Source organism: Spermophilus citellus, assembly GCF_964194105.1.
Source record: "Spermophilus citellus genome assembly, chromosome: 9".
Lineage (NCBI taxonomy): Eukaryota > Metazoa > Chordata > Mammalia > Rodentia > Sciuridae > Spermophilus > Spermophilus citellus.
In genome coordinates, this window is record NC_138191.1 from 97,946,676 (window position 1) to 97,972,454 (window position 25,779).

Below are 25,779 nucleotides of genomic sequence, written 5' to 3' on the forward strand. Positions count from 1 at the left end.
AAAGTCAATCCCATCTTCCCACCTCTAAAACTTGAACGTAGATTGCCAATCCTTGGTTTTCAATAAAGTGTTTGCAGGCAGCTGGAGATTCATCTGTAAGATTCCAAAGTGCTTTCAAAGCAAACAAGAGGGTGACATCATCTAATTTTTCAGTAGTCTTTTGTTTCACTATCGCTATAAGTTCCTAAAACACAAAGAGACAGGAGGTTAGATGCCCTCTTGAATGACTCACTTCCATTACAAGAAAAGCAAAATTAAGAAGAGTGTTAGGGGCTGGGGATGTGGCTCAAGCGGTAGCGTGCTCGCCTGGCATGCATGGGGTGCTGGGTTCGATCCTCAGTACCACAGGCAACTAAAAAAATAAAGATGTCGTGTCCACCGAAAAACTAAAACATAAACATTAAAAGATTCTCTCTTAAAAAAAAAAAAAAGAAGATGTTAGAATCAAATCCCTGTTTCAAACCCAAGTTTCATCGCTTAATAGCTTTGTGATCCATTTTTTCAGTAAAATATATTTTAACTACCTCCTATGGTTTTTTGTGATTAACTGAAGAAAACAAAAATACAGACGGGTAGTAGCTCAGTGGTACAGCACTTGCCTGGCATGCATGAGGCCTTCTAGTTCAATCCCCAGTATAACCAAAAAAAAAAAAAAAAAAAAAAAGGGGGGCAGGAGGATAAAAGTTTAATAAGCTTCTTAGTTGGTAAAAACAAACAAACAAACAAACAACAAACTGCATTATTGCCAGTAATCTCAGTAGAGCAGCTCAGGAGGCTGAGGCAGGAGGATCATGAGTTCAAAGCCAGCCTCAGCAATTTAGCAAGGCCCTAAGCAACTCAGTTAGACCCTGTCTCTAAATAAAATACAAAAAAGGGCTGGGGAAGTGGCTCAGTGGTTAAGTACCCCTAGATTCAATCCCTGGTACCCCTCCCCACAAAAAATGGGCATTATCAAGTATATATCAGATATTCTACTTTTTATTGACTGAAAACATTTAGTTAACACCATCTGTAAGTCAAGTACTCATTCAGGTAGCAGAAACAGACAAAAAAAAAAAAAACTTGGTTTTTCCTCAACTAAAAATTTTAGGGGGCTAAAGTTGTGGCTCAGTGGTAGAGTGTTTTCCTAGCATGTATGAGGCAATGGGTTAAATCCTCAGCCCCACATAAAAATAAATAAATAATTCCACTCTCAAACATCCTGCCTTGCCATGTGTTCTCTCCCTTTTGCATGAGCTCCCACAGGATGCCATTTATCATGATGCAGCTAGGGGGCCCTCACCAGAGCTGGCACCATGCTATTTGGACTTTCAGCCTCCACAACTGTGAGTTAAAAATAAATAAATAAATAAATAAATGGTCCACCAACAACTGAAAAATATATATTTTTTAAAGTTTCCAAATGGGGCTGGGGTTGTGGCTCAATGGTAGAGTGCTTGCCTAGCATGTGTGAGGCACTGGGTTCAATCCTCAGCACCACATATAAATAAATAATAAGTTTCCAAATCTTTAAAAAAATGTATTTTAGTTTTGTCAAATGCTCTTAAAGAAATACACAAAAGCTTGAAATTTTACTTTATATAAAGGGTAAGAGGCAAACCATCATATATAGGTAATATGTAAGCTAGGGCACTCCTATAATACCAGCAACTGGGCAGGGGCAGGTAGAGAGACAGGAGGACCACAAGTTCCAGAACAATATTGGCTAATTAGCAAAGCCCTAAGCAATTTAGCAAGAACTTGTCTCAAAAAATAAAAAGGGTTGAGGGTGTGGCCCAGTGGTATAGCGCCCTGTGTTCAATTCCCAGTACCAAAATAAATTTTAAAAATAAATAAAGTTGTGACAGCTAAGAGTAGCAGGAAGAAGATATTCACCTAGGCAGTCAACAGGTTATGAATAAGGGCAAGGCAAGGAAGAAAGGGAGCAGTGAAATGAGGCTGTCCCTGAAACACTTGACTGTGGCAAAGCCATGGTCCCAGGCTTTACATGCTTTCTCTGAAACATATGCATAGTAACTGATGAGGTAGTATCACTATGACAGAAGTCTGATTTTTAATTGCTAATACAGTTTTCCAAATGAAGAGTCAAAGCACAGAGATTTATCCCAGGTCATATGACTAGTAATTGGTTGGGCCTTGTCTGCCTAAATCTGATTCCTGAGCTCTTGTTATCACTACCTAAAATGTCTTTCTAGTAGAAAATATCATTATTATATGCAAGTATGAATATAACACAATGAAACACTTTATTCTGTACAATTAATATGCACTTTAAAAAATAAGGCTGGGGGCTGGGATTGTGGCTCAGCGGTAGAGCGCTCGCCAAGCATGCGAGAGACCCGGGTTCAATTCTCAGCATCAATAAATAAATAAATAAATAAAGGCATTGTGTTGTGTCCATCTACAAAAAAATATATTCTCTCTCTCAAAAAAAAAATAAGGCTGGGAATGTAGCTCAGGGATATAGCACTTGCCTAGTGTATATAAGGCCCAGTATTAAATAAATAAATAACATTTAAAAACCAGAAAACAAAATAAACTTGTCTCTCTAGGAAATCCACTGTTCTTCCTCCCATTATGTTGCTCAGAGTCCTTGCTCTATTTGCATCCAGTCCTGTCACCATTTCTAGACATTTTCACAACTTCTACTTTAGGATAAATGCTAAACCTAACTATCAGTCCACTTCATGCCTCCCCCAAACTCTGAAGGTTGAAAAAGTCTGTGCTTTCAATATCTGCCCATAAATTTTAAAAGGGCATTCAACTATATTTTGTTCCAAAGATTGTTATTTCCTAATTCTTCTCCTCAAACTTTAATTACCATCTTTTTACACTCATTGATCACTTCATATCTCTCCCTTTTGGTTATGCTGAGGAACAAACACAGGACCTACCACAAACTGGGTGAGAGCTCTACCACTGAGCCAAATTCCCAGCCCTATTTTTATTTTAAGACAGGGTCTTTCCTCAAGAGGCTAGGCATGGAACTGCCATACCGCTCCTTAGTATTTCTGCAGAAGAATTAAAATCATCATATTACAATGATACATGCCACCCATGTTTATAGCAGCACAATTCATAACAAAAGTCATATAGAAAAATGAAATTATGTCATTTGCAGAAAAAAGGATGAAACTAGAAACCATTAAGTAAAGTGAAATAAGTATAGCTCAGAAGGTTAAGGGTCCTATGTTTTCTCTCCTATGTAGAAGCCAGAGAGGAAAAATGAAAAGAAAGATGGGGGCGGATCTCATTAAAATCAAAGGGACATCAGAAGAGGAAAACAACCAAGGGATGGGAGTAGGGAGACAGGGGGAAAGTGCTAGGGAGTGATACTGCCAAATTATATTGTTATATTATATGCATGTACAAATACAACAACAAATCCCATTATTATGTACAACTAAAATGCAGCAATTAAAAAATGCAGAGTGTGGGGAGACAGACTCTCACTATATTGTCGAGGATGGCCTCAAACTTGCAATTTCTCTGCCTCAATCTCTCAAGAATCTGGGTTTATAGGTATATGCCACAATGCCCAGCTCATATCATCTTTCAAAGTCACTCTTCTAAACTGGCATGTTTACACTTGAGTCAATGTACTCTGCTTTCTCTCCTACTCCACTAAATCCAACATCTTTACACCTGCTCTAAATCTTATTCCTGCAAACTCAAGGATTTGGTGTCAAAATTATTTTCTCAATGGGGTGCCAAGGCACAAGCCAGGGAATTTGGGAGAATGGAGCAGCAGGATGGAAAGTTAGAGGCTAGCCACAGTAAATAAGTGAGATCCCACCCTCAATAACTTAGAAACCCTGTCTTAATTTTTTTATATCTTTATTTCATTCATTTATTTATTTGTTTATTTATTTATTTATTTATTTATTTATACTTTATGTGGTGCTGAGGACTGAACCTAAAGCCTCACAAGTGTGAGGCAACCGCTCTACCAGTGAGCTATAACTCCAGCCCCTTAAAATTTTTTAAAAAGTTGTCTTGTTTAGGGCAATTTTTCCCTTGTTCATTAGGCACAAAATATCTTAATATTTTACAAAATATCTATCTTACAAAAAAATTACTATTGACTCCACATAGTACCATTCTCTTTCCTTCTCATTAAAATCAACATAAAAAGTTTTCTCCATTTCTCTGTTCATCATTCAACTTGTTTGGCTCAGCATTCTCTGAAAACAGGACCTACCAAGATGTCTCACGACTCCCATCATGCCAAATTCAAGAGTCAATTCCATTGTCATCTCACTCAACTACTCATTTAGATCTGACACAACTGCCTGAGTTTTCTTGAATATTTCCTCTTGGATTCTTAGACACTTCTCTCTCCTGTTTCCTAGCACATTCTGGATGCTCCTTCTCAAACTCCTTTTTTTGCTTCTCCTAATTTTCCAATGAACTTCTGTATATCCTTTTCTTTTCTCTATATACACTCTATATTCTTTCTAGGTAATCCCATCCAATCTACAACTGATGAATAAAATAATTTCTCTACCCCTAACCACCACTATGAGCTGCAGCCCAGAACTCAAACCATCTTCTTGGTTTTTTTTTTTTTGGCGGGGGGGGGGGGGGTACCAGGGATTGAACTCAGGGGCACTCAAAACCACTGAGCCACATCCCCAGCCCTATTTTGTATTTTATTTAAAGACAGGGTCTCACTGAGTTGCTTAGTGCCTTGCTATTGGTAAGGCTGGCTTTGAAATCATGATCCTCCTGTCTCAGCTTCCTGAGCCAGTGGGATTACAGACATGCACCACTGCACCTGGCTTCAAACCACCTTCTTTTTTTTTTTTTAGTTGTAGATGAACACAACATCTTTATTTTATTTTATTCAGTGCTGAGGATTGAACCCTGTGCCTCCTATGTGCAAGGCAAGCACTCTACCACTAAGCCACACTCCCAGCCTTCAAATCACCTTCTTGACAACTCAAGCACCTCAGAAATGAACAGGCCCAAAAGAAAGTTTTTATCCTTGACTTTATCATTATTATAAACATGCATCAATAAATGGAAAAATGTATTGGTTGGATATCAAACACTGAAGTATCCACAGATAACGGCAATGCAAAAGGCATAAAATAAGAAATGTATCTAAATAAAATACAAAATAGGGCTGGGGATATGCCTCAGTGGTTGAGTACCCCTGAGTTTAATCCCCAGTACCAAAAAAAAAAAAGTGCAGAATAAAATGACGCAAAATGTTTTGAATGAGCAATGTCCACATAATCCTAATGTAAATACTGATTACAGATTTAATTGTGCTATAAACTTGTTGGGAACTGCAGAAAGAATTAATCTGTAGAAATATATGTAGGAGAACCAAATTTTTATTTATTATAGTAACAAAATAAATATCTAAAACTGCAAAATCAAGAAACTGCAATTAAGCATTATATTTTGAAAAGTAGAAGTAAATAAATAGCTATAAGAATAGAAATTTCTCTTGGGGAACAAGTTTTACAATTTCTTTTCTTTTCTGTGGTGCTGAGAATTGAACCCAGGGCCTTGTGCATGCAAGGCAAGCACTCTAACAACTGAGCTATATACCCAGCCTACAATTTCTTTTTAATGGGGCCTTTAGACCTATTTATTTTTTTAAGCTGCATTCACAAAATACCTGCATTTTTACAAAAGTTAAATGAAGATCAACTCAACCCACCTTAACTGCCAGGAAGAGCTCTTCTTGGAGTTGTGCAATTTGCTCTGGTGATAGCTAAAGGCAAGTAAAAAGCAAAAAGTGAAGTATCCAAGCTGTATGAGGAGGAAGAGCACAATCTTGACCTAAATGTCACATACCTGCAGTGCTAGAATAGAGGTGATGCTCACTGCCATAGTTTGCATTTTGGGGTTCTCATGCCTACAGAGCCATTTCATAACAAACTTGGCAGCATCAAACCTGAAAAGAAGTGTTTATTTTTCTCAATATTACATAGTTTGTGAAACTGTACATGGCAAATCACTCAGCCTCCCCCAACAAATCCTGTAACAAAAATAGTTTTGAACTTATAAAGCCTCAACTATGAAAATGAGCATTTAGGAGATAAGATAGAACAGGAGAGTATACAAATAGAATGAGTACGCATGGGGTGCAGATCAAAGGAAGGGTACCTGCAGAGCATGGAAGCAGCAGCCCTGGATTCAATCCTCAGAACCAAGGGGTAATAAAAAGAGCAAGAGAAAAAGAATAAAAATACAACACTGGGGCTGGGGCTCAGTGGTAGAGCTTGCCTCACACAAACATGTGAGGCATTGGGTTCGACCCTCTGCACCATATAAAAAAATAAATAAATAAAGATATTGTGTTCATCTACAACTAAAACATATTCTTTTAAAAAACAGAACACTGGATAAGCAGATCCAAAGAAACCTTTTTTATTTTTATTTATTTATGGGGATTTATTTTTATCCTTTCTGGGAACTGAACCCAGGATCTCACATAGTAGTAGGCAAATGCTCTATTACTGAGCTACATTCCCAGCCCTTTTCATTTTTTATTATGACATGGAGCCTCACTAAGTTGCCTAGGCTGACCTTGAACTTGTGATCCTCCTGCCTAAGCCTCCCAAGTAGCTGGGTTTTGTGGAGAGCCATTCTGACACGTGATTGGGTGACTCCCATTAAGGGCCTGAGGCGCTCTGGCTGTGTCAGAGCTTTCCTGACCCTTTCCTGATGAGAGAGCCCATCCGTGTGGGGGTGTGCGTGACCACTGACCCTGGAGACCCAATCACTGACCCTGACCTTGGAGTGCAGCCCCCCCTCAACCTTCATTGGATGGAATTCTCCCCTGAATCTCTTGTTCCCCAATAAAAGGCTACTCCCAGGCGTGTTCGAGCTCTCTCTCTCTCCTGCTAGCCCAGAGTAATCCTCGCTGCCCTGCTGGGCGGCTAGAGGCGGGAACCAGGGAGGCGAGCAGTCTCGGACCTAGCAATATAAATAAGGTAACTGGTTTGTGTGTTTTATTTTGATCTCTTCTAACTAACTTAATGCCTAGAACCTCATTAATGAAACCACTGCGCAGGCCGCGTGGTAGAGGGTTTATAGCCCTGCGCAACTATGCCTAGCAAAAAAACTTTTTAGCATTTTGTTTCTACTATGATAAGGCTAAAGAGTTTCCAAAGAGGTAGTAATTTGTAATCTGAATTGTGGACAGTGCCAAAACACCACAGCAAACTTACTATCCATAACCCTTCACCCACAAATTACAGACTGCATGGATATCAAACACTGAAGTATCCACTGAAAACAGCAATGTAAAAGGTGTAAATGTTAATATACAACACCATGTGAAGAGAACTCCCACATACTTCTTAAGGACTTAAAAGATTTGAATAAATGGCTGGGCATGGTGGTGCATTCCTGTAATCCCAGCGTCTCGTGAGGCTGAGGCAGGAGGATCACAAATTCAAAGCCAGCCTCAGCAAAAAGCTCCTATCAGCCTGTGCTTAATTTTTCTGCTTTCTGCAGTTAACTAATCTAAATGCTTTAAACTCGTGAATCTGGAAGATCACAAAGGCTTTGAAAAGAATCCCAAGAATCCCTCTATAACATCAAGGATGATAATGATTTTTTAAATTATTATTAAATAATCAATAACAAAATAAATGACTAAGATTCTTCATATGGCCAATACCTCTTAAACTATGTACTGTGACAGATAATTTATAAACATTATCATATCAAATCCTCAAAAGAGTTACTATTTTACAAACAGAGGAAACATGTGCAGAGACAATGAAAGGGCTAGAACTTGAGTCCAAGTGCATTTGATTCTTTGGAGCTCATTATTTTTTTTACCCACTGCCTGGTCCTGGAATCACTTTGGGAGAGAACATTTACAAATACAGTACCACCGATCACTACTGTGTGTTAGGCTCAAAACAGCCTTCTGCACAAACAACTTGTCTGAGCCTTAATCAGGCCTTGGCCAAACTAATAATCAAATGCCAACAGTGCTCAGAGGAACACTGGCCAGCACCCCAATCAGATGACCAACTTCTATTTATACTTGCCTGTCAAACGGAACATCCACAAGAATCCTGGAATTGGTTAAGGAAAGAAGACAATTCTTCTGTAACTTTTGAGTAAAAAAAGAAAATAATTGTGAGTAAATGTAATACTCCATTCTAAATACAGGTTCCAAACATTTGGATGGTGCGAAAATGAGCTTTTCTTATTGGGAGCTCACTGCTATACCTAGCTCTCTTCAAGTTTTTCCTTTAAACCTACAACTGATGACTGCCATGCAGGAATGAAGACTAATTGAGCCAGATCTTTTAACTTTTCAATAACAGGCGAAAATACAGACTTCTTAAATGAGAAAGATCACCTTCCTTATTATATTTTTAAATATCAACTCCCACTGGGACAGGCACAGTATCAGATGTCTGTCATGCTAGAAAGTCAGGAGGCTGAGACAGGAAGACCAAAAGTTTAAGGCCAGCCTCAGCAACTCAGCAAGGCCCTAAGCAATTTAGCAAGACCCTCTCTCAAAATAAAAACATAAAAAGGGCTGGGAATGTAGTTCAGTGGCAAAACACACCTGGATTCAATCCCCAATACCAAAAAAAAAAAAAAAATTATATCTATCTCCCTCTCTCAATTCCTATCATAAAGACTCATTTAGATCTGAAAAATTTATTCACCTGTGTAACCATCACCACCACAAATCAAGAAAAAAACATTTCTATCATCCCCAAAGAGTTCTACTATGCCCCCATCCTGGAAGCCTCAACCCCAGAAAATTACAGTTATAGTTTTTTTTTTCTTTTAAGGTTTCACAAATGGAATCATATAGTATCTACTCTTAGAATATTTTGCCTGGCAAATGTTTTTAAGATTCATCCCTGTTGCATGTATCAGAACTTCATTTCTTTCTGTGCCAAACAGTATTTCCTTATACCAATATACAATTTATTTATTCACCCAATTTTTTTAGTAATTATGAACAAGGTACTATGAACATTCCTATATAAACATTTATATAGACATATAATTTTATTCTCTTTGCTAAACATGTAGGTGAGAATAATTGGGTAGAATAAAAAGTGTATATTTCATTTATAAAGGAATTACCAAACAGTTGAACTGGTAGTTGTATCGTTTCACATTCTTACAACCAAATGAGAATTTCAATTGTTTCATACCCTGCCAACACTTGATGCCTTCTAGTTATTGGCCAGTCTAAGGGGTATGCAGTAGTTTCTAGAAGGATTACCAGTATCTCACTGTAGCTTTAAATTGAATTTCCCAGGTAACTAAGAGTATTGTAGCTGGATACCAATGGTGCACACCTGTAATCCCATCAACTTGGGAGGCTGAGATAGAGTACAAGTTCAAGGTTAGCCTGTAAACTTAGCAAAAACTGTCCTAAAATTAAATAATAATAATAATAATAATAATAATAATGGCTGTAGATGTACTCAATGGTAAAGCACCACTGGATTCAATCCACACACACATCCCCAAAAAATTACTGAGGTTCTGGAAATTGAACCCAGAATCTTGTCTGCTAGGCAAGCACTCTGACATTGAGCTATATGCCCCCAACCCTTTTATTTTTTATTTTGAGACAGTCTCACTAAGCTGTTCAGGCTGGCCTCAAAATTGCAATCCTCCTGCTTCAGTCTCCAGAGTAGCTGGGATTACAGGCATGCATTTTTAAAAAAATTTTAACCTCATTGCTTATTTGTATTTCCTATTTTTCTATACCAAACATCATATATTCCTTATCTATTTTGTCTCTCTCCCTCCCTCTCTTCCCCTCTTTCTCTCTCTCTGATACAATGAAAAACCAGAACTAAAAAATACACATTTGTATTTTTTGCAAGTCATCCATGGGCTGTGTGTGTGAGCTATGCTCATTGGAGCAATATTTTGAGGGGACAGATCTGGCATTACGCGCTGACTGGGCTGTGCGACAAGTGCACCTTTCCTCTTGCTCAGCCTGTGATCGCACACAGCACCTGAGATGGGTGTGATTTGCCAAGATGTCAATCAACCTGCTGAACATAAGACTTCGCAAAATAAGACTCCACCTCTGAAATATTATCCCCTGCCTTATTTGATGAAGAACATTCCACTGAAGCTCCTTTGTGTGTGTCTCCTTTGTGTGTGTGTGTGTCTGGGTGCGCACTCTTTCCAGAGCTGTCCAGTGTGGAAGCTGACCCTTAAGGTGGCAGATCAGTCCCACCCTAGATCTGAGAAACTCATGTCCTTATGTTGTGTGATTTCTTCACTGTTTTCCTAGTTTAATGTTGCAGCCAGCTCTTTTGAACCCAGCTCATCTTGTCAGTGTGGGCACCTGGTGAGAGTAAAGTATTTGCCCTGATCTTAAAAAGCACAATTAAAATTTCAATCAAAATTACCTGCTGGTAATGGGGGAAATTTTTCAGAGCCTTGAAAAGTAGACAAGTGACTTCTGACAACAGGCGAACAGGCATTCCCTGGGCCAGACCCTGGCGTGTTAAGTTGAGGGCACAAGCACTAGCTGTGAATTGCACTGGTAAATCCATTGGATGATTCCTCATTCCTACAGCCACAAGCTGAAGATAAACATGGTTTGAGAGTATAGAACAACATCAACATTCTTTTTACTGCCTTGTGCTTGTTCTGGTTGGCAAAATGTTTGCTCTTTATCATAACAGTAACAGATATTCCTTATCCTCAGCATTTACTCTTTTAGGACATTAAGGTATTACATCAATACTCTCTAATTAAAAGGCAGTCATTAACTTTCTGTGTGACTTTGGACAAGTCGCCTCCTTTCTCTGGACCTCCCATTTCCTCACACCTAAAACTAATTTCACAATCTTTCCTTGGGCCTCACTCCATTCAAGGTATTCCAATAGGCATTTCAGAGAACACAAATATGAACCAGACTTATATCTTATTCTTTTTTTTTTTTTAAAGAGAGAGAGAGAGAGAGGAGAGAGAGGGGAGAGAGAGAGAGAGAGAGAGAGAGAGAGAGAGAGAGAGAGAATTTTTAATATTTATTTTTTTTTTAGTTCTCGGCGGACACAACATCTTTGTTGGTATGTGGTGCTGAGGATCGAACCCGGGCCGCACGCATGCGAGGCAAGTGCGCTACCGCTTGAGCCACAATCCCCAGCCCCATATCTCATTCTTTAGTGTAAAGCCTTGTAAGAGCAACAGTGCACACAGGCAAACACTGTGAGGGATTCCAACAACAAGAAACTAAAAAAAGCCCCATCAAAGACATACAAATAAGTGATGCTGAGGTAGATATGGAGGGAGCACTCATTTCTGGAAAGAAATCAAACATACAATTACTTATCTAATTGAACCAAGTAATCTAAAAAAAACTTCCTTTCTAGGGTATAGTTACCTTTAAAACAGCAGGCATGTGTACATGCATTGAAAATGTCTCTGTAAAGAGCCTGTAAAGAGCTTCCTTCATAAAACACGACCTGTTCCCATATCGGCTCAGTGCTTCGGAAATCTGACCCATACTGGCTCCTCCAGCAACCTGAAAAAGAAGCACATTACTAATAAGTTTTACCAGTCATGCCCAAGCTTCCAATGTTTGAAACAATATTAAGAGCTGTTCAATGATATATTCCAGGTGGTTTACAAAGTTGTTCTCATTTAGTCAGAGAGGTAAAGTATGCTGCTAATTTAACAAAGAAGTAAACTGGAGAAATCAAAATTAAATACCATCTCCCTATAACTATATTACAATTGATACTTCAACTGAGTACAATCCTCAGTAATGCAAAACAAGAGAAAAATACTCAACTAATATAATGAGTTATGTGTAATTTTTTTAATGTTAAATTATTGAAAGCTAGATTATAATTAATTGAAGAGTTATATATATATTTTTTAAAGAGAGGGAGAGAGAATTTTTTAATATTTATTTTTCAGTTTTCGACGGACACAACATCTTTGTATGTGGTGCTGAGGATCGAACCCGGGCTGCACACACGCCAGGCAAGCGCGCTACCGCTTGAGCCACGTTCCCAGCCCCAAGTTATGTGTAATTTTTTTAACAACCAAAAATAATGAACACATATAATGTTTCTCAAATAATCCTATAGAATTAGACAAAAAAATAGAAAAATGGTCATGTAAAATAATACAAAAACACTAAGGATATAGTTCAGTTGGTAGAGTATTTGCCTACCATGTGTGAGGCCCTATATTCAATCCCCAGCAACATAAAATAGAAAAAGAAAAAGGAATTGATTTTAATTTTTTTGAGTAGCATTTCTTTCTTATTTATATAGTATCATAATTCTTCCATGCTATCCCTGAATAACACATTTTAAATAGTCAATATGAAGACTTTGGATCTGGAAAATAATGGTGTTCACCTGACTCCAAACCACCCCTACTCCCAACACCCTCATATCATCTCTTCAAACTATAAAATCAACCAAGAATTTAAACAAACTAGACATGACACAGTTTACAGCATTACTGGGTAGTGAGGGGAAAAAAGAAGGAAATGGGGGAGGGGAGATTAGGGATCATGCAAAAGAAAAAGAAAACCTTCACCATTCTACCATGACAAATAACATCATCACCCATTGGATGATCTCACTCCACTAAATTGACAAGAGACTGCTTTTAAATTAGGAACCTGATCAACCAAATGCCCGAAAATGAAAAAATTAAAACCAATTCCATATAAAACATTTTTGAGAATGTCCGAAAAAATGAAAACCTACATATTTTGGCTTAAAAAAATCTTTCCATAAATGAAAAATAAATCAGAACACAATTATACCATAGCACAGCACTCCAAACTTAATATTTTTTTAGTTGTAGATGGACATAATATCTTTATATTTTATTAATATTATTTTATGTGGTGCTGAGGATAGAACCCAGGGCCTCATGCGTGCAAGGCAAGTTCTCTATCACTGAGCCACAACTCCAACCCTCAAACTTAATATTCTTAACACACATTTTGGTATATGAAAAAATATATATATACATCCAGGCATAGTGGCACCCACCTATAATCCCAATGACTTGGGAGACTGAGGCAGAAGGACCAAAAGTTAAAGGTCGGCCTCAGCTGGGGCTGGGGATGTGGCTCAAGCGGTAGCGCGCTCGCCTGGCATGCATGCGGCCCGGGTTTGATCCTCAGCACCACATACCAACAAAGATGTTGTGTCCGCCAAGAACTAAAAAAAATAAATAAATATTAAAAATTCTCTCTCTCTCTCTCTTCTCTCCTCTCTCACTCTCTTAAAAAAAAAAACAAAAAGGTCGGCCTCAGCAATTTAGAGAGACTCTGTCTCAAAATAAAAAATAAAACTGTCTGGGAATGTAGCTCAGTGGTAAAGCACTCCTGGGTTCAATCTCCAGTGCCAAAACAAATCATTAATATCAAGGAGCTAAAGCAAGGGTTTATTAAATTCTGGAAAGAAAAAGATAAAATTTTACCAAATAGAAAGACTAAGTTACAGGGTACACAAGGAAGAATAGAGTTAAAATTTTTTTTTTTTTTAAATGTAGTATGGGGGGCTGGGGATGTGGCTCAAGCGGTAGCGTGCTCGCCTGGCACGCGTGCAGCCAGGGTTCGATCCTCAGCACCACATATAAACAAAGATGTTGTGTTCGCCAAAAACTGAAAAATAAATATTAAAAATTCTCTCTCTCTCTCTCTTAAAAAAAAAAAAATGTAATATGGGGAATAGCATGGTGCTGCTTGCCTCTAATCCCAGAAATCTGGGAAGCTGAGGCAGGAAGATCACAAGTTCTGAGGCTAGCCTCAGCAATTTAGCAAGGCCCTAAGCAACTTTGTGAGATACTGTCTAAAAAAATAAAAAGGGCTAGGAATGTGGCTCAGTGGTTAAATACCCCTGGATTCAATTCCGAGTACCTCTCCTCAAAAAAAATTGAGTAAGAAAGAAGAATATAGCAGGAAAACTGACTTCTTCCCTACCTCACCCCCACTCCAACACTGAGAATTGAGCCTAAGGACAATCTACCAACTGAGTTATACTTCTTTTCACTAAGTTGCAGAAACTGGCCTAAAACTTGCAATCCTCCTGTCTTGGCCTCTAGAGGTATGCACCAAATGTATCCAGCTCAAACAGTTGTATCCTATGCAGTGCCCAGGATCCAATCCAGGGCCTCATGAATGCTAGGCTAGCACCATACCACTGAGCTACATTCCCAGTCAAAACAAGTAAAAACCCTTAAAACAGAAAGCAGAAGCAGAAAAAGATCTAGAGAATCATTACAGAATAAAATGAAAGAATATCAAACCTATACAGACAAGTTTCTGTAGGAAAAATGAACAAATACTTGAAACTACCATCCTAGAAAACTGTCTAGATAGAAAAGACCTAGGGGACTCAGGGTGTATCTCAGTGGTTGAGGCTCAGGGTGTATCTCAGTGGTCAAACTCTTGTATAGCATGTACACATGTTCATCCCAGGCACAAACACCTAAAGAAGAAAATGTGAACATAGTTAGTGACTCTACAAAATACTTTTACACAGCCAGGCAAGGTGGTGCAGGCCTATAATCCCAGCTACTTGGGAGGCTGAGGCAACAGCATTACAAATTCAAGACCGGCTTGGGCATCTTAGTGAGACCTTGTCTCAAAATTTTAAAAAATGAAAAGAGGATATAGATATAGCTCAGTAGTAGAGCTCTCCTGGGTTCAATCACCAATATCTCACACACACACACACACACACACACACACACGCACACACACACACACACACACACACACACAATACACTTCTGAACATATACATTTAAATATATTTTGCTTTTCACAAAATAAGCCAATCCCCCCAAAAAACCAAAGGCCAAATGTTTTCTCTGATGTGTGGATGCTAATTCATGATGGGGGGAGGGGGGCAGTGGGGAGAGGCTAGGGAAGAATAGAGTTACTTTATATTAGTTAGAGGGGAGTGAAGGGAGGGGAAGGGGAATGGGGGGTAGGAAGGATAGGAGAATGAATCAGACAAAATTATTACCTATGTACATAAATAACTATATGACTGGTGGGATTCTGCATCATGTATAACTAGAATAATGAGAAATTATACTCCATTATATATGATGTATCAAAGTGCATTTTAAACTGGGCACAGTGGCACACTCCTATAATCCCAGCGGTTGGGTAGGCTGAAACAGGAGGATGGCAAGTTCAAAGCCAGCCTCAGCAATGGCAAAGCGCTAAGCAACTCAGTGAGACCCTGTCTCTAAATAAAATACAAAATAGGGCTGGGGATGGGGCTCAGTGGCCAAGTGCCCCTGAGTTTAATCCCTGGTACCAAAAAACAAAAAGTGCATTCTATTGTCATACATGACATATATATATATATATATATATATATATATATCTTTTTAAAATAACACCATGGGTGGGGCTGGAGTTGTGACTCAGTGATAGAGCACTTGCCTAACATGAGGCACTGAGTTCGAATTTCCGTACCACATATAAATAAAGGTACATCAACATCTAAAAACAAAATAGTAAAAGAAAGAAAGAAAGAAAGAAAGAAAGAAAGAAAGAAAGAAAGAAAGAAAGAAAAGAAAAGAAAAGAAAAGAAAGTTACACTGTTTAAAAAGAAAAGAAAGAAGGACTGGGCCTGGGGCTGGGGCTCAGTGGCAGAGAACTCGCTTAGCATGTGTGAGGCTCTGAGTTCAATCCTCAGCACCACATAAAAATAAATAAATAAAATAAAGGTATTGTATCCAACTACAACTGGAAAAAAAAAAGAAAAAAGAAAAAATGACACCATGGGCTGAAGATAAGGCTCAGTTGTAGAGTGCTCACCTAGCATGTGCAAGGCCCTGGGTTCAATTCCCAGCCCAAAGTTATAAACTTATTCTGGCAATGCTCAAAACATTTCTTTTTGGTGTTGCTAAGAGCCAGGCCTGGTGGCACATACCTATAATCCTAGCTATTTGGGAGGCTGAGGTAGGAGAAATACAAGTTTGAGGTCAGCCTGGACCAGTTAGCAAAATCCTGTCTCAAAACAAAAATTAAAAGGGCTGAGTATGTAGCTCAGAGGAACAGCAACCCTGGGTTTAATCCCTAGGACGTCCCCCTCCAAACACACACCCACACAACTGAATGTAGTTGAGAGGCAGATGATCAATATGGCTAGCACTATTACAGGTGTGTCCCACCAAGCCTGGCTATCCTCAGTTCTTTAAAAAAAATAAATAAATAAGCATATATTTATTTATTTTAGTGATAAACACATTTTTATTTATTTATTTTTATGTGGTGCTGAGGATGGAACCCAGTGCCTCATATATGCAAGGCAAGTACTCTACCACTGAGCCACAACCCCAGAACCCTCCTCAGTTCTTAAGAGAGGTAAAAAGCGTAAGTTTTAAGAGTCACAAAGATTTGGATTTGGATGCAGGTACCAGCTTTAAAATTGAATGGTTCATTCCATGATGGTAAGTAGCTAAATCTCTCTGAGCTTCCCTTTCCTCATCTGTAAAATGGGAGGATTAAAGAAGAAAACAATGGGCAAGCACAACACCGCCACATTGGAGGTAATCGATAATGGCTATAATTATTATCAAGCTAGACTGGGAGACATGGAAGCAGGAAGTGTATCTTAATGTAACTGTATCTTAATTTAACAGTTAATAATTATTATTTTTTTTTAAAGAGAGAGTGAGAGAGGAGAGAGTTAGAGAGGAGAGAGAGAGAGAATTTTTAATATTTATTTTTTTTTAGTTCTCGGCGGACACAACATCTTTGTTGGTATGTGGTGCTGAGGATCGAACCCGGGCCGCATGCATGCCAGGTGAGAGCACTACAGCTTGAGCCACATCCCCAGCCCATAACAGTTAATAATTATTGTGCACCCACTATATCACAACCTATCACATAGTGGGTGCACAATAATTATTAACTGTTAAATCTTAAGGATTTTTTTGTTGTTGTTGTTGCTTTTGCAACTAACACCAAGTACACATTCTGGTGAACAGCAAGAACTTAACAATGTTCTGAACAAATAAAACAAAACTTATTTTTATGAACAAACCCTCAAGCCTTGCTTTGTAGTAAAGAAGTCAGAATAACCAGCATCTGTAGCCAAGAGCCCAACAAATTGCATTTCAGATCGCTGCTGTATAAATCGCTCTACAGCTCCATCAGTGATACAACTGCCGCCAGAAATATCCAGGGACACAACATTTGGCAGGATATCTTCCTGCTGTAACAAATGAAAAGCTAAGTCTGATTTGAGTTGCCTGTGATTGGAAATATCAAGGTGACGCAGATATTGAAGTTCTCTGATGACTCCAAGAATTTGTGGTTTGGTCATGGTCAGGCATTTCAGGTAGTGCATTGTGAGAAACTTCAGTCGATCCTTACAGTTAAGGAGTGCAGAGATGTTCGTGACCAGAGTATTGGAGATGTCTAAGTTTTCCAGGTTTGGTAACTGAGAAACATTAGCCAGATCTTCAGTATGAAAGCAAACGTTGAAAACACTTAAAATACGAAGTCCAGTGAGCTGACCAAAGGACAGCCGTTTTGAATCTTGAGGAATGCTTGTCGAGTCTAATAGGAGACATCGGAGATTTTGCTGGATCCAGCTATTGCTGCAGAGTCCACTTAAGATATCTGGGACTGGAAGGTCAGAGTGCACTGCAGTGGCATCTACTTCAACAAGCTTATGATGGCAGAAGGCTTTTATGAAGGCAGCTGCAGAGATTTTAGCTTTCTGGATATTTACCATCTTCAGGTTCATTTGGTTGCCTTGGAAAATACTTGCTGTTCTATCAGTCAGCTTGCCTATAAGAGAAGCAGAGCTAGCTTGTAATGACAATGAGATCTCATGTCTTTCCAGGATGCAATGTGGAATGAACAGACGGACAGATGCTAAGAATAATAAAGACTACATTTACCACTCACTCTGTGCCAGGCATTGTTCTAAATTCTTTACCAAGATCATCTCACTCTTGCACTAACATATACAGGAACTACTGCTCCTATTATTATATAGATGAGGAAACTGAAGCTTGAAGAGGTTAAATAACCTGAAGTTTAAAATATGTGGTAAGTTGGACTCCAGAGACCAAAGTGATATTTATAGTAACCTTATTTATAGAAATGAAAAATGAAACCAAACAGGTATGTAAATGACATATAAATGTAAATAACTCTTTGCTTACTGATCACTTTCCCCCTCCCCCAATACTGGGGATGGAACACTAAGCCTTCCATCCATCTTTTTTTTTGAGGTACATTTTGCTAAGTTGCCCAAGATGGCCTTGGATTTGCCCTCTCAAACTCCGAGGCGCAAACAATCCTCCTGAACAGCTGGAACTACAAGGGTGCCTCCCTGCTTTACCTAATAATTTCTCTGCATCTTTCTACATTTAGATATACAAATATTTACCATTATGTCACAATTGCTTATAGCACTCAATTGGGTAACATGATATATGGGTGTATATCCTAGAAGCAACAGGCTTTACCATCTATCTATGTTTGTGTAAGTAAATTATGATGTTCACACAGTTTGTTTGTTTGGTACTGGGGATTGAATTTAAGGGCACTCTACCACTGAGCTACATCTCTAGCCCTACCTATTTTTCATTTTGAGACAGGGGCTCACTATGTTTCCAAGGCTGGCTCAAACTTGCAATTCTCCTTCCTCAGCCTCCTGAATCGCTGGTATTACTAGTAGGTACCACCCATCCGGCAGATCTTTTTTAGAATATGTGCCCATTGTTAAGTGTGGCATGGCTGCAGTCAAGAAAGTATGTAAACCCAGGTAGTCTGGTTCTAAAGCCAGAGCTCTAAATCTTTAATCCTTACTGCCTTTAAGGGGAAGCCAAATAAGTAGAAATCTTATTAGGCAGCAGCCACTGAGAGTGGAACAATAGAATATCATGACTCAGCAACCCAGAAAAGAAACAGGAAAACAAAGAGATATTTGGACACATGGTTCTGAAGCTCAGAATAAAGGACTAAGCTGAGAACTCTGGGGAATTAGTAGTAGTAACTAAACCTAGGAAAATTACCCAAGAAGTGTGCAAAGTAAGAAGGGTTTTCAATGTCATGTATATCTAAAAAAATAAAAATATATAAAAAAGAAAGTATTCAAAGTAAAACCTTACTTATGGTATGTACAAGCAGAAAGTTAACTGTGGAACAGCTCAGAAAACAAGAAGAAATCAGAAAAACACTTAAGTCAGAAAAGTCAACGACAGCAAATGAACACAACAATTCTAACCTCAAGAACTCCTGCTTTTGGGTGTTTGCAATGATAATCCATCTACGGACATAATAATCATAGCAACAATCAACCAGAAAAACTTCATAGAACCATGAATGAAGTACAAGGAAACACACACACATAGCCTGAATCTGATCAAACATCCAATTAACACAAAATACAGGGATCAGAGAAACATGTCAATATCAGAGCACACAAGGATGGATGGAGGTAGAGCACTTGCCTAGCATGTGTGAGGCACTGGGTTAGATCCTCAGCACCACATAAAGTAAAATAAAGACACTGTAATCACCTATAACACATATTATATATATATATATATATATATATATATATATATATATATATATATATATATATATATATATATTATGTGCTCAGTTAATAATGGCAAAATCCAGATTGTATAAAACTCTACAGAACAAGCAACTGGTTTCTTTAAAGCACACACACATAGTGGCAACATGCCTGTAATTTCAGCTACTTAAGAGGCTTGGGTAGGCAAATCACAAGTTTAAGGCCTGTTTCAAAATTTTTTTAAAAAATGGGGGTGCTGGGGATGCAGCTCAGTGGTAAAGTGCCCTCTGAGTTCAATCCCCTGTACAAAAAAAAAAAAAAAAAAAAAAAACAACCAGGCCTAGGGTAGAGATGTAGTTCAGTGGTTAAAGTGTTCCTTTCTAGTTTCAATCCCTAGTGTTAAAAAATTAAAATAGTAATGGTATACAGCTCAGTGGTAGCATCACTGGGTTCAAGCCCCAGTACAAAAAAAGACTAAGAAGAGAGAAGGAAGGAGACAAGGAGGGAAGAGGGGAAATAGAGGGAAGGAAGGATAGAAGGAAGAAAGAAAAAAAGAACAATCCTCAAACTTTTAAGAAACCACAAAAAACTCATAATAACCAAAGCTAGCTTGAGCCAAAAAAACAAAGCAGGAGTCATTACACTACATGACTTCAAATAAACTACAAAGCTACAGTAATGGAACCAGTATGGGGACAGGAGGTATAGCTCCGTGTAGGGAACTCAGCCTAGTAGGCTTCAAGTTCTAAGTTAGATTCCCCAGCACTCCAAAACGAAACAAAAATACTGGTATAAAAACAGACACACAAACCAGTGGACTAGAACTGAGAACCTAGTAGTCAACACACACCATCTATAGCTCCTGATATTCCACCAAAGAGCTAAGAAAATGCAATAGAGAAAGAGTCTTTTCAATAAAACAGTGCTAGGAAAATTGGATATCCACATACAGTAAAATGAAACTTGATCCCTACCTTTCACCAGTTACCAAAAAAAAATGCAAAATGGATTAAAGACTTACATGTGAGACCTGAAAGTATAAAAGTACTAGATGAAATGCTTCAGGACACTGGAAGTACAGAAAACAAAAAAGCAAAAAGAGGCAAATAGGATTACAACAAACTTAAAAACTTCTGGGTTCAGCAAAGGAAACAAATCTACCAAATGAGAGAAAATATTTGCAACTATGCTTCTGAAAAGGTGTTACTATATAAAGAACTCAAAACACTCAACAGTGAGAATTATACTAATCTGATTAAGAAATGAACAATAGGGGCTGGGATTGTGGCTCAGAGGTAGAGCGCTCACCTACCATGTGTGAGGCACTGGGTTCAATCCTCAGCACCACATAAAAATGAAATAAAGATATTGTGTCCACCTATAACTAAAAAATAAATTTTAAAAAAAAGAAAGAAATGGACAATAGCTGGGCACAGAGGCACATAACTGTAATCTCAGCAACTGGAAAAGCTGAGGCAGTAGGATTCCAAGTTCAAGGCCAGGTTCAGCAATTTAGTGAGACCTTGTCTCAAAATTAGAAAATATTACAGCATCCCCAGCATCAATCTCCCAGTAGCACGCACACACACACACACACACACACACACACACACACACACAGGTTCATATCCATAATGTAAAGAATAGGAGATGATACTACAGCAACAACATTTTGAAAAATATAAGATGGACAAGTGACAACTTAGTTTTCCATTTACCTGGTAAGCCAAGAGCAAAATGAACTTAGAATCAAAACAATTTCTATCATAGTATCTGAGAAAGACTGAAACTCAACTTTCACACAAGTAAAATGCAAATAATTTGTATGTAAAGGTGCTTTTCAAATAGTAAAAAAATTGCTGTGAGAGTGAGAGTAGTCTATAGAGGAACCTTATTACCTTGACAAACCATCATCCCAAGGAATCGATCAGCTATTTCCTGAGGGAAACTCCAATGCTCTGGAAAGCACAGTGTTCCATCAGGTTTCTCAGAACACAATTCTTCCAGATTAGCAATCAGGACATTCATGCAGATGTTGGCCAATGTATAGGGTGATGCCTCCTCCTAGCAAACAAATTCCAAACTTTATTAGAACACATCTGCAAATATTCAGCATAAAAGTAGTCATGCCTATATTCCTACTCTAATAATGATTTACATGTAACAGAACCACCTTGGGCTGGGGTTGTAGCTCAGTGGTAGAGCACTTGCCTTGCACGCATGAGGCAATGGGTTGGATCCTCAGCACCACGTTAAATAAATAAACAAATAAAGATTTTAAAAAATCTCAATTTCAGTTCAATATCTGGGATTTTTCAAGCAGAGATCACATAAGTCATTCCTTCAAGATACATTTTGTGTGTGTGTGTGTGTATTTGTGTGTGTGTGTGTGTGTGTGTGGTGCTGGGGATTAAACCCATGGCCTTGTGCATGCAAGGTAAACACTCTACCAACCCTGAGCTAAATCCCCAGCCCCTTGGTACATTTTTTAAAGTTATTATTCTGTGACAGAGGATAAAAATGCCTATTCCCACTTTCAAAGATGTTCACAACCAGGACTAGAGGATGTACCTCAGTGGCAGAGCACTTGCATGAGATGCATGAGGTTCTTGGTTCGACTCCCAACAGAGCAAAAACAATTAAATGTATGGTGTGTGCCTGTTGTCCCAACTACTTGGGTTACTGAGGTTGGTGGATCACTTAAGCCCCTAAGTAGGAGACCAGTCTGGGCAACATAGTGAGATGCCAGTTTAAAAAAAATAAAAAGCCAGACGCAGTAGCACACACCTATAATCCCAGTGGCTCAGGAGGTTGAGGCAGAAGGATCCTGAGTTCGAAGCCAGCCTCACTAAAGGCGAGGTGCTAAGCAACTCAATGAGATCCTATCTCTAAATAAAATACAAAATAGGGCTGGGGATGTGGCTCAGTGGTCATGTGCTCCTGAGTTCAATCCCCGGTAACCCGCCTTCCCCCCCACCCAAAAAAAAGGTGCTTTAAAAAGAGTTGAGGCTAGGGTTGTGTGGTTCAGTGGTAGAGCACTTGCCTAGCATGTGTGAGACACTGGGTTCAATTCTCAGCACTGCATATAAATAAATAAAATTAAGTCCATTTACAAGTAAAAAGAAATTTATAAAAAAAAAGAGTAGAGAAAAGGGAGTACTGAAAGGGAGGTGAGACTCTAGAGGCACATGGTCCCTTTCTCATCCAAAATAGGTTGATATGGTACTATATTAGACCCCAAAAGATTAATATGCTGGAGATTGCTAACTTTTTCAGAAACTTCAACATGCAACACATCTCTGACCTTCACAGCATTTTGAACTTCTTAAATTCCTTCCATGGAAGTTGGGGATGTAGCTAAGTGGTGCTCTTGCCCAGCATGCACAAGGCCCTGGATTTAATCCCCAACACCACAGAATAATTAATAATAAATAAACATGATGGCACACACTCAGGAGACTAAAGCAAGAGGATCACAAGTTCAAGGCCAGCCTGGGAAACTTAGCAAGATCCTATCTAAAAATAAAATACACAGGGTGGGCATGTAGCTCAGTGCCAGTGATACAGAGCTTGCCTAGAATGTGTGAGGCTCTGAGTTCAACTCCAGTGTCTCCAGGGATGCAGGGAAACACAGGAACTAGGCTTGATGGCACAGGCTTAATCGCAGCTACTCAGGAAGACTGAAGCAGGAGGATTCCAAGTTCAGCAACTTAGCAAGGCCCTTTGCAAAATAAAAATTCTTTATAAAAAGATCTGGGCACGTAGCCGGACACAGTGATACATGCCTGTAATCCCAGCGGCTCAGGAGCCTGAGGCAGGAGGATCACAAGTTAAAAGCCAGCCTCAGCAACTCAGCAAGGCCCCCAGAAACTCAGCAAGACCCTGTCTCTAAATAAAATTTAAAAAGAGCTGGGGACATGGCTTTGTGATTAAATATCCTTGGGTTCAATCCCTGGTAACAAAAAAAAAAAAAAAAAAAAAAAAAAGAAGGAAGAGCTGGACATGTAGCTGAGTGGTAGAGCACCCCTAGGTTCATTTTCCAGTACTACTGGGGAAAAAAAATCTGGGAATGTGACGTTGCTCAGGGCTTGACTAATATGCACCAGGTTCCTGGGCTGAATACCCAGTATAGGAAAAAAAATTATAATAAATAGAATTACATACAACATTCTGCTACTTGTTTTTGTTGTTAAACCCAGTATTGATGTTTTTGCTATCCACTCTATTCAGTTTCTAAGTCACTTTATCTGTTTTCCATATTCTTTTTTTTAATATTTATTTTTTAGTTGTAGTTGGACACAATACCTTTATTTCACTTATTTATTTTTATATGGTGCTGAGGATCAAACCCTGGACCTCGCACGTGCTAGGTGAGTGCTCTACCGCTGAGTCACAACCCCAGCCCCTGCTTTCCATATTCCACCAAGAACATTATTGCCTTTGCCATTACAAAATCTGATACTTTTTTGGGGGGGGGGCACTGAATTCAGGGGCACTCAACCATATGAAGCCACATTCCCAGACCTATTTTGTATTTTATTTAGAGACAGGGTCTCATTGAGTTGATTAGTGCTTGCTTTTGCTGAGGCTGACTTTGAACTTGTGATCCTCCTGCCTCAGCCTCCTGAGTCACTGATAAACAGGCATGTGCCATCGTGCCTGGACTAACAAATACTTTCTGATACTCTTCATAGTGACTCTCTTCAGCAGAACTGACCATTCCTTTCTTTAAACACTTTCCTTGGCTTCTGTGACAACACCTTCCTTTCCTTTCCTGTTCTAGTTTACCTTATTTGCTCCTTTTTATCTGAAGACTTTAAATGTTGGAAATATTCAGAGTTTCATCCTAGAACTGTGCTGTCCGATTTGATTGCCAGTACTCACATGTGGCTATTTCCATTCAAATTAAAATAAAAATTTCAGGGCTAGCCACATTTCAAGAGACATATGGCTAGCGGCTACCATACTGGGTAGTGTAGATATAGAACATTCCTTTATCACAGAAAGTTTTCCAGGACAGCACTGTGCTAGGCCCTTTATTTGCTTCTACAATATATAACTACTGATTGTCTGACTAAATGCTCTCTCTAAAGCCAATGAATTCCAGATTTATTATCTCCAGGTCAGACTTCTCTTTCAGCCAGTCTTGGATATCCAATTGGCTACTACTGATGTATCACTTAACTGTGTTACGAAAACATTTCCAACTCATCCTGCACAAAAATGAACTTTCCCAGTGTTTCCCAGCTCCAAAAGTGCTATGTATCTTCAGCTGATGAATCTACCACACCTCCTGGTCTTTGACCAAAGCTGCTGGCCAGTATCCAATGCATCAGCAAATCCCATGTATTCTACCTTGTATACCACTTACCTCCCACCCAGATTCACAAGAAACTCAAAGATGAGGGAACGGAGGAGAAAGTTAGAACGTATTCTAGTTTCCAAGTGCTGCAATAAACAATTACCACAAAACTGGCAGCGTAAAACAACAGAAATCTATTTTCTCAATTTCAGAGAACAAAATTCCAAAATCAACGGGTCAGCAGGGCCACATTCCCCTCTGAAGGCTGTAGGGAAGAATTTTCCTTGAGTGTTCTAGCTGTGCTGGCTCTTAGCTCTCCACAGCTTATTGAAGCATCACTTTGCTCTCCACCTTCATCTTTATGTGGGCTTCTTCCATATCTCTGCTCAAATCTCCCTCTCTTTGCTTTTATATATAATATATTCATTTATCAGACAGTGCTAGGGATCCAACCTAGGGTCTTGAGTGTGTGAGGCAAGCACTCTACCACTACGATAACCTCCAGTTACCTTTCTTTTATGAGATTATCACTATAATAAGTGGTATTTAGTTGATTTGGAGTACATCCTAAATTTAGATGATCTTACCAAGAACTTCAACTGGGTGCAGCACACCTGTAATCCCAGAGGCTTAGGCGGCTAAGGCAGGAGGACCACAAGTTCAAAGCCAGCCGTCAGCAAATTTAGTGAGTCACTTAGCAACACAGGGAGACCCTGTCTCTAAATCTAAATAAAATATTTTAAAAGGGCTGGGGACCCGGTCTCTAAATAAAATATTTAAAAAACAGCTGGGGACATAGCTTGGTGGTTAAGCACCTCTGGGTTCAATTCCTGGTGCAAAAAAAAAAAGAACCTCAATAGCATCTATAAAGAAAGACCCTCCCAAATAAGGTCAAATTCACAGATAGCAGGAGTTGGATTGTAGACATATTTGGGGGGAAACAATTCAATTCACTACAGC

The 25,779-nt window shown here is 38.9% G+C and overlaps 2 protein-coding genes across 3 annotated transcripts in view; one reads left to right on the forward strand and one right to left on the reverse strand.

Moving 5' to 3' along the window:
* ECHDC2 (enoyl-CoA hydratase domain containing 2) overlaps positions 1-25,779 on the forward strand; it is an 88,762-nt gene that overhangs the window by 37,858 nt on the left and 25,125 nt on the right. Inside the window, exon 11 of one of the 2 annotated variants that reach the window (XM_081305702.1) lies at positions 17,826-17,876. The exons of the other annotated variant lie outside the window; for it this stretch is intronic. Coding sequence (XP_081161828.1) covers positions 17,826-17,861 — 36 coding nt within the window. The 3' untranslated portion in view covers positions 17,862-17,876. Of the gene's footprint in view, positions 1-17,825; positions 17,877-25,779 lie in introns of those variants that run through there. 2 annotated transcript variants of the gene reach the window in all.
* The window catches only part of ZYG11A (zyg-11 family member A, cell cycle regulator), a gene marked incomplete at its 3' end in the record, with an annotated part of 48,739 nt that overhangs the window by 20,481 nt on the left and 2,479 nt on the right, over positions 1-25,779 (reverse strand). The window contains exons 2-9 of the mRNA XM_081305706.1: positions 21,416-21,581; positions 17,019-17,770; positions 11,360-11,500; positions 10,380-10,556; positions 8,025-8,089; positions 5,812-5,911; positions 5,675-5,728; positions 23-184 (exon numbers count right to left, since the gene is read on the reverse strand). Of these exons, the coding sequence (XP_081161832.1) occupies positions 23-184; positions 5,675-5,728; positions 5,812-5,911; positions 8,025-8,089; positions 10,380-10,556; positions 11,360-11,500; positions 17,019-17,770; positions 21,416-21,581 (1,617 nt within the window). The remainder of the gene's footprint in view (positions 1-22; positions 185-5,674; positions 5,729-5,811; positions 5,912-8,024; positions 8,090-10,379; positions 10,557-11,359; positions 11,501-17,018; positions 17,771-21,415; positions 21,582-25,779) is intronic.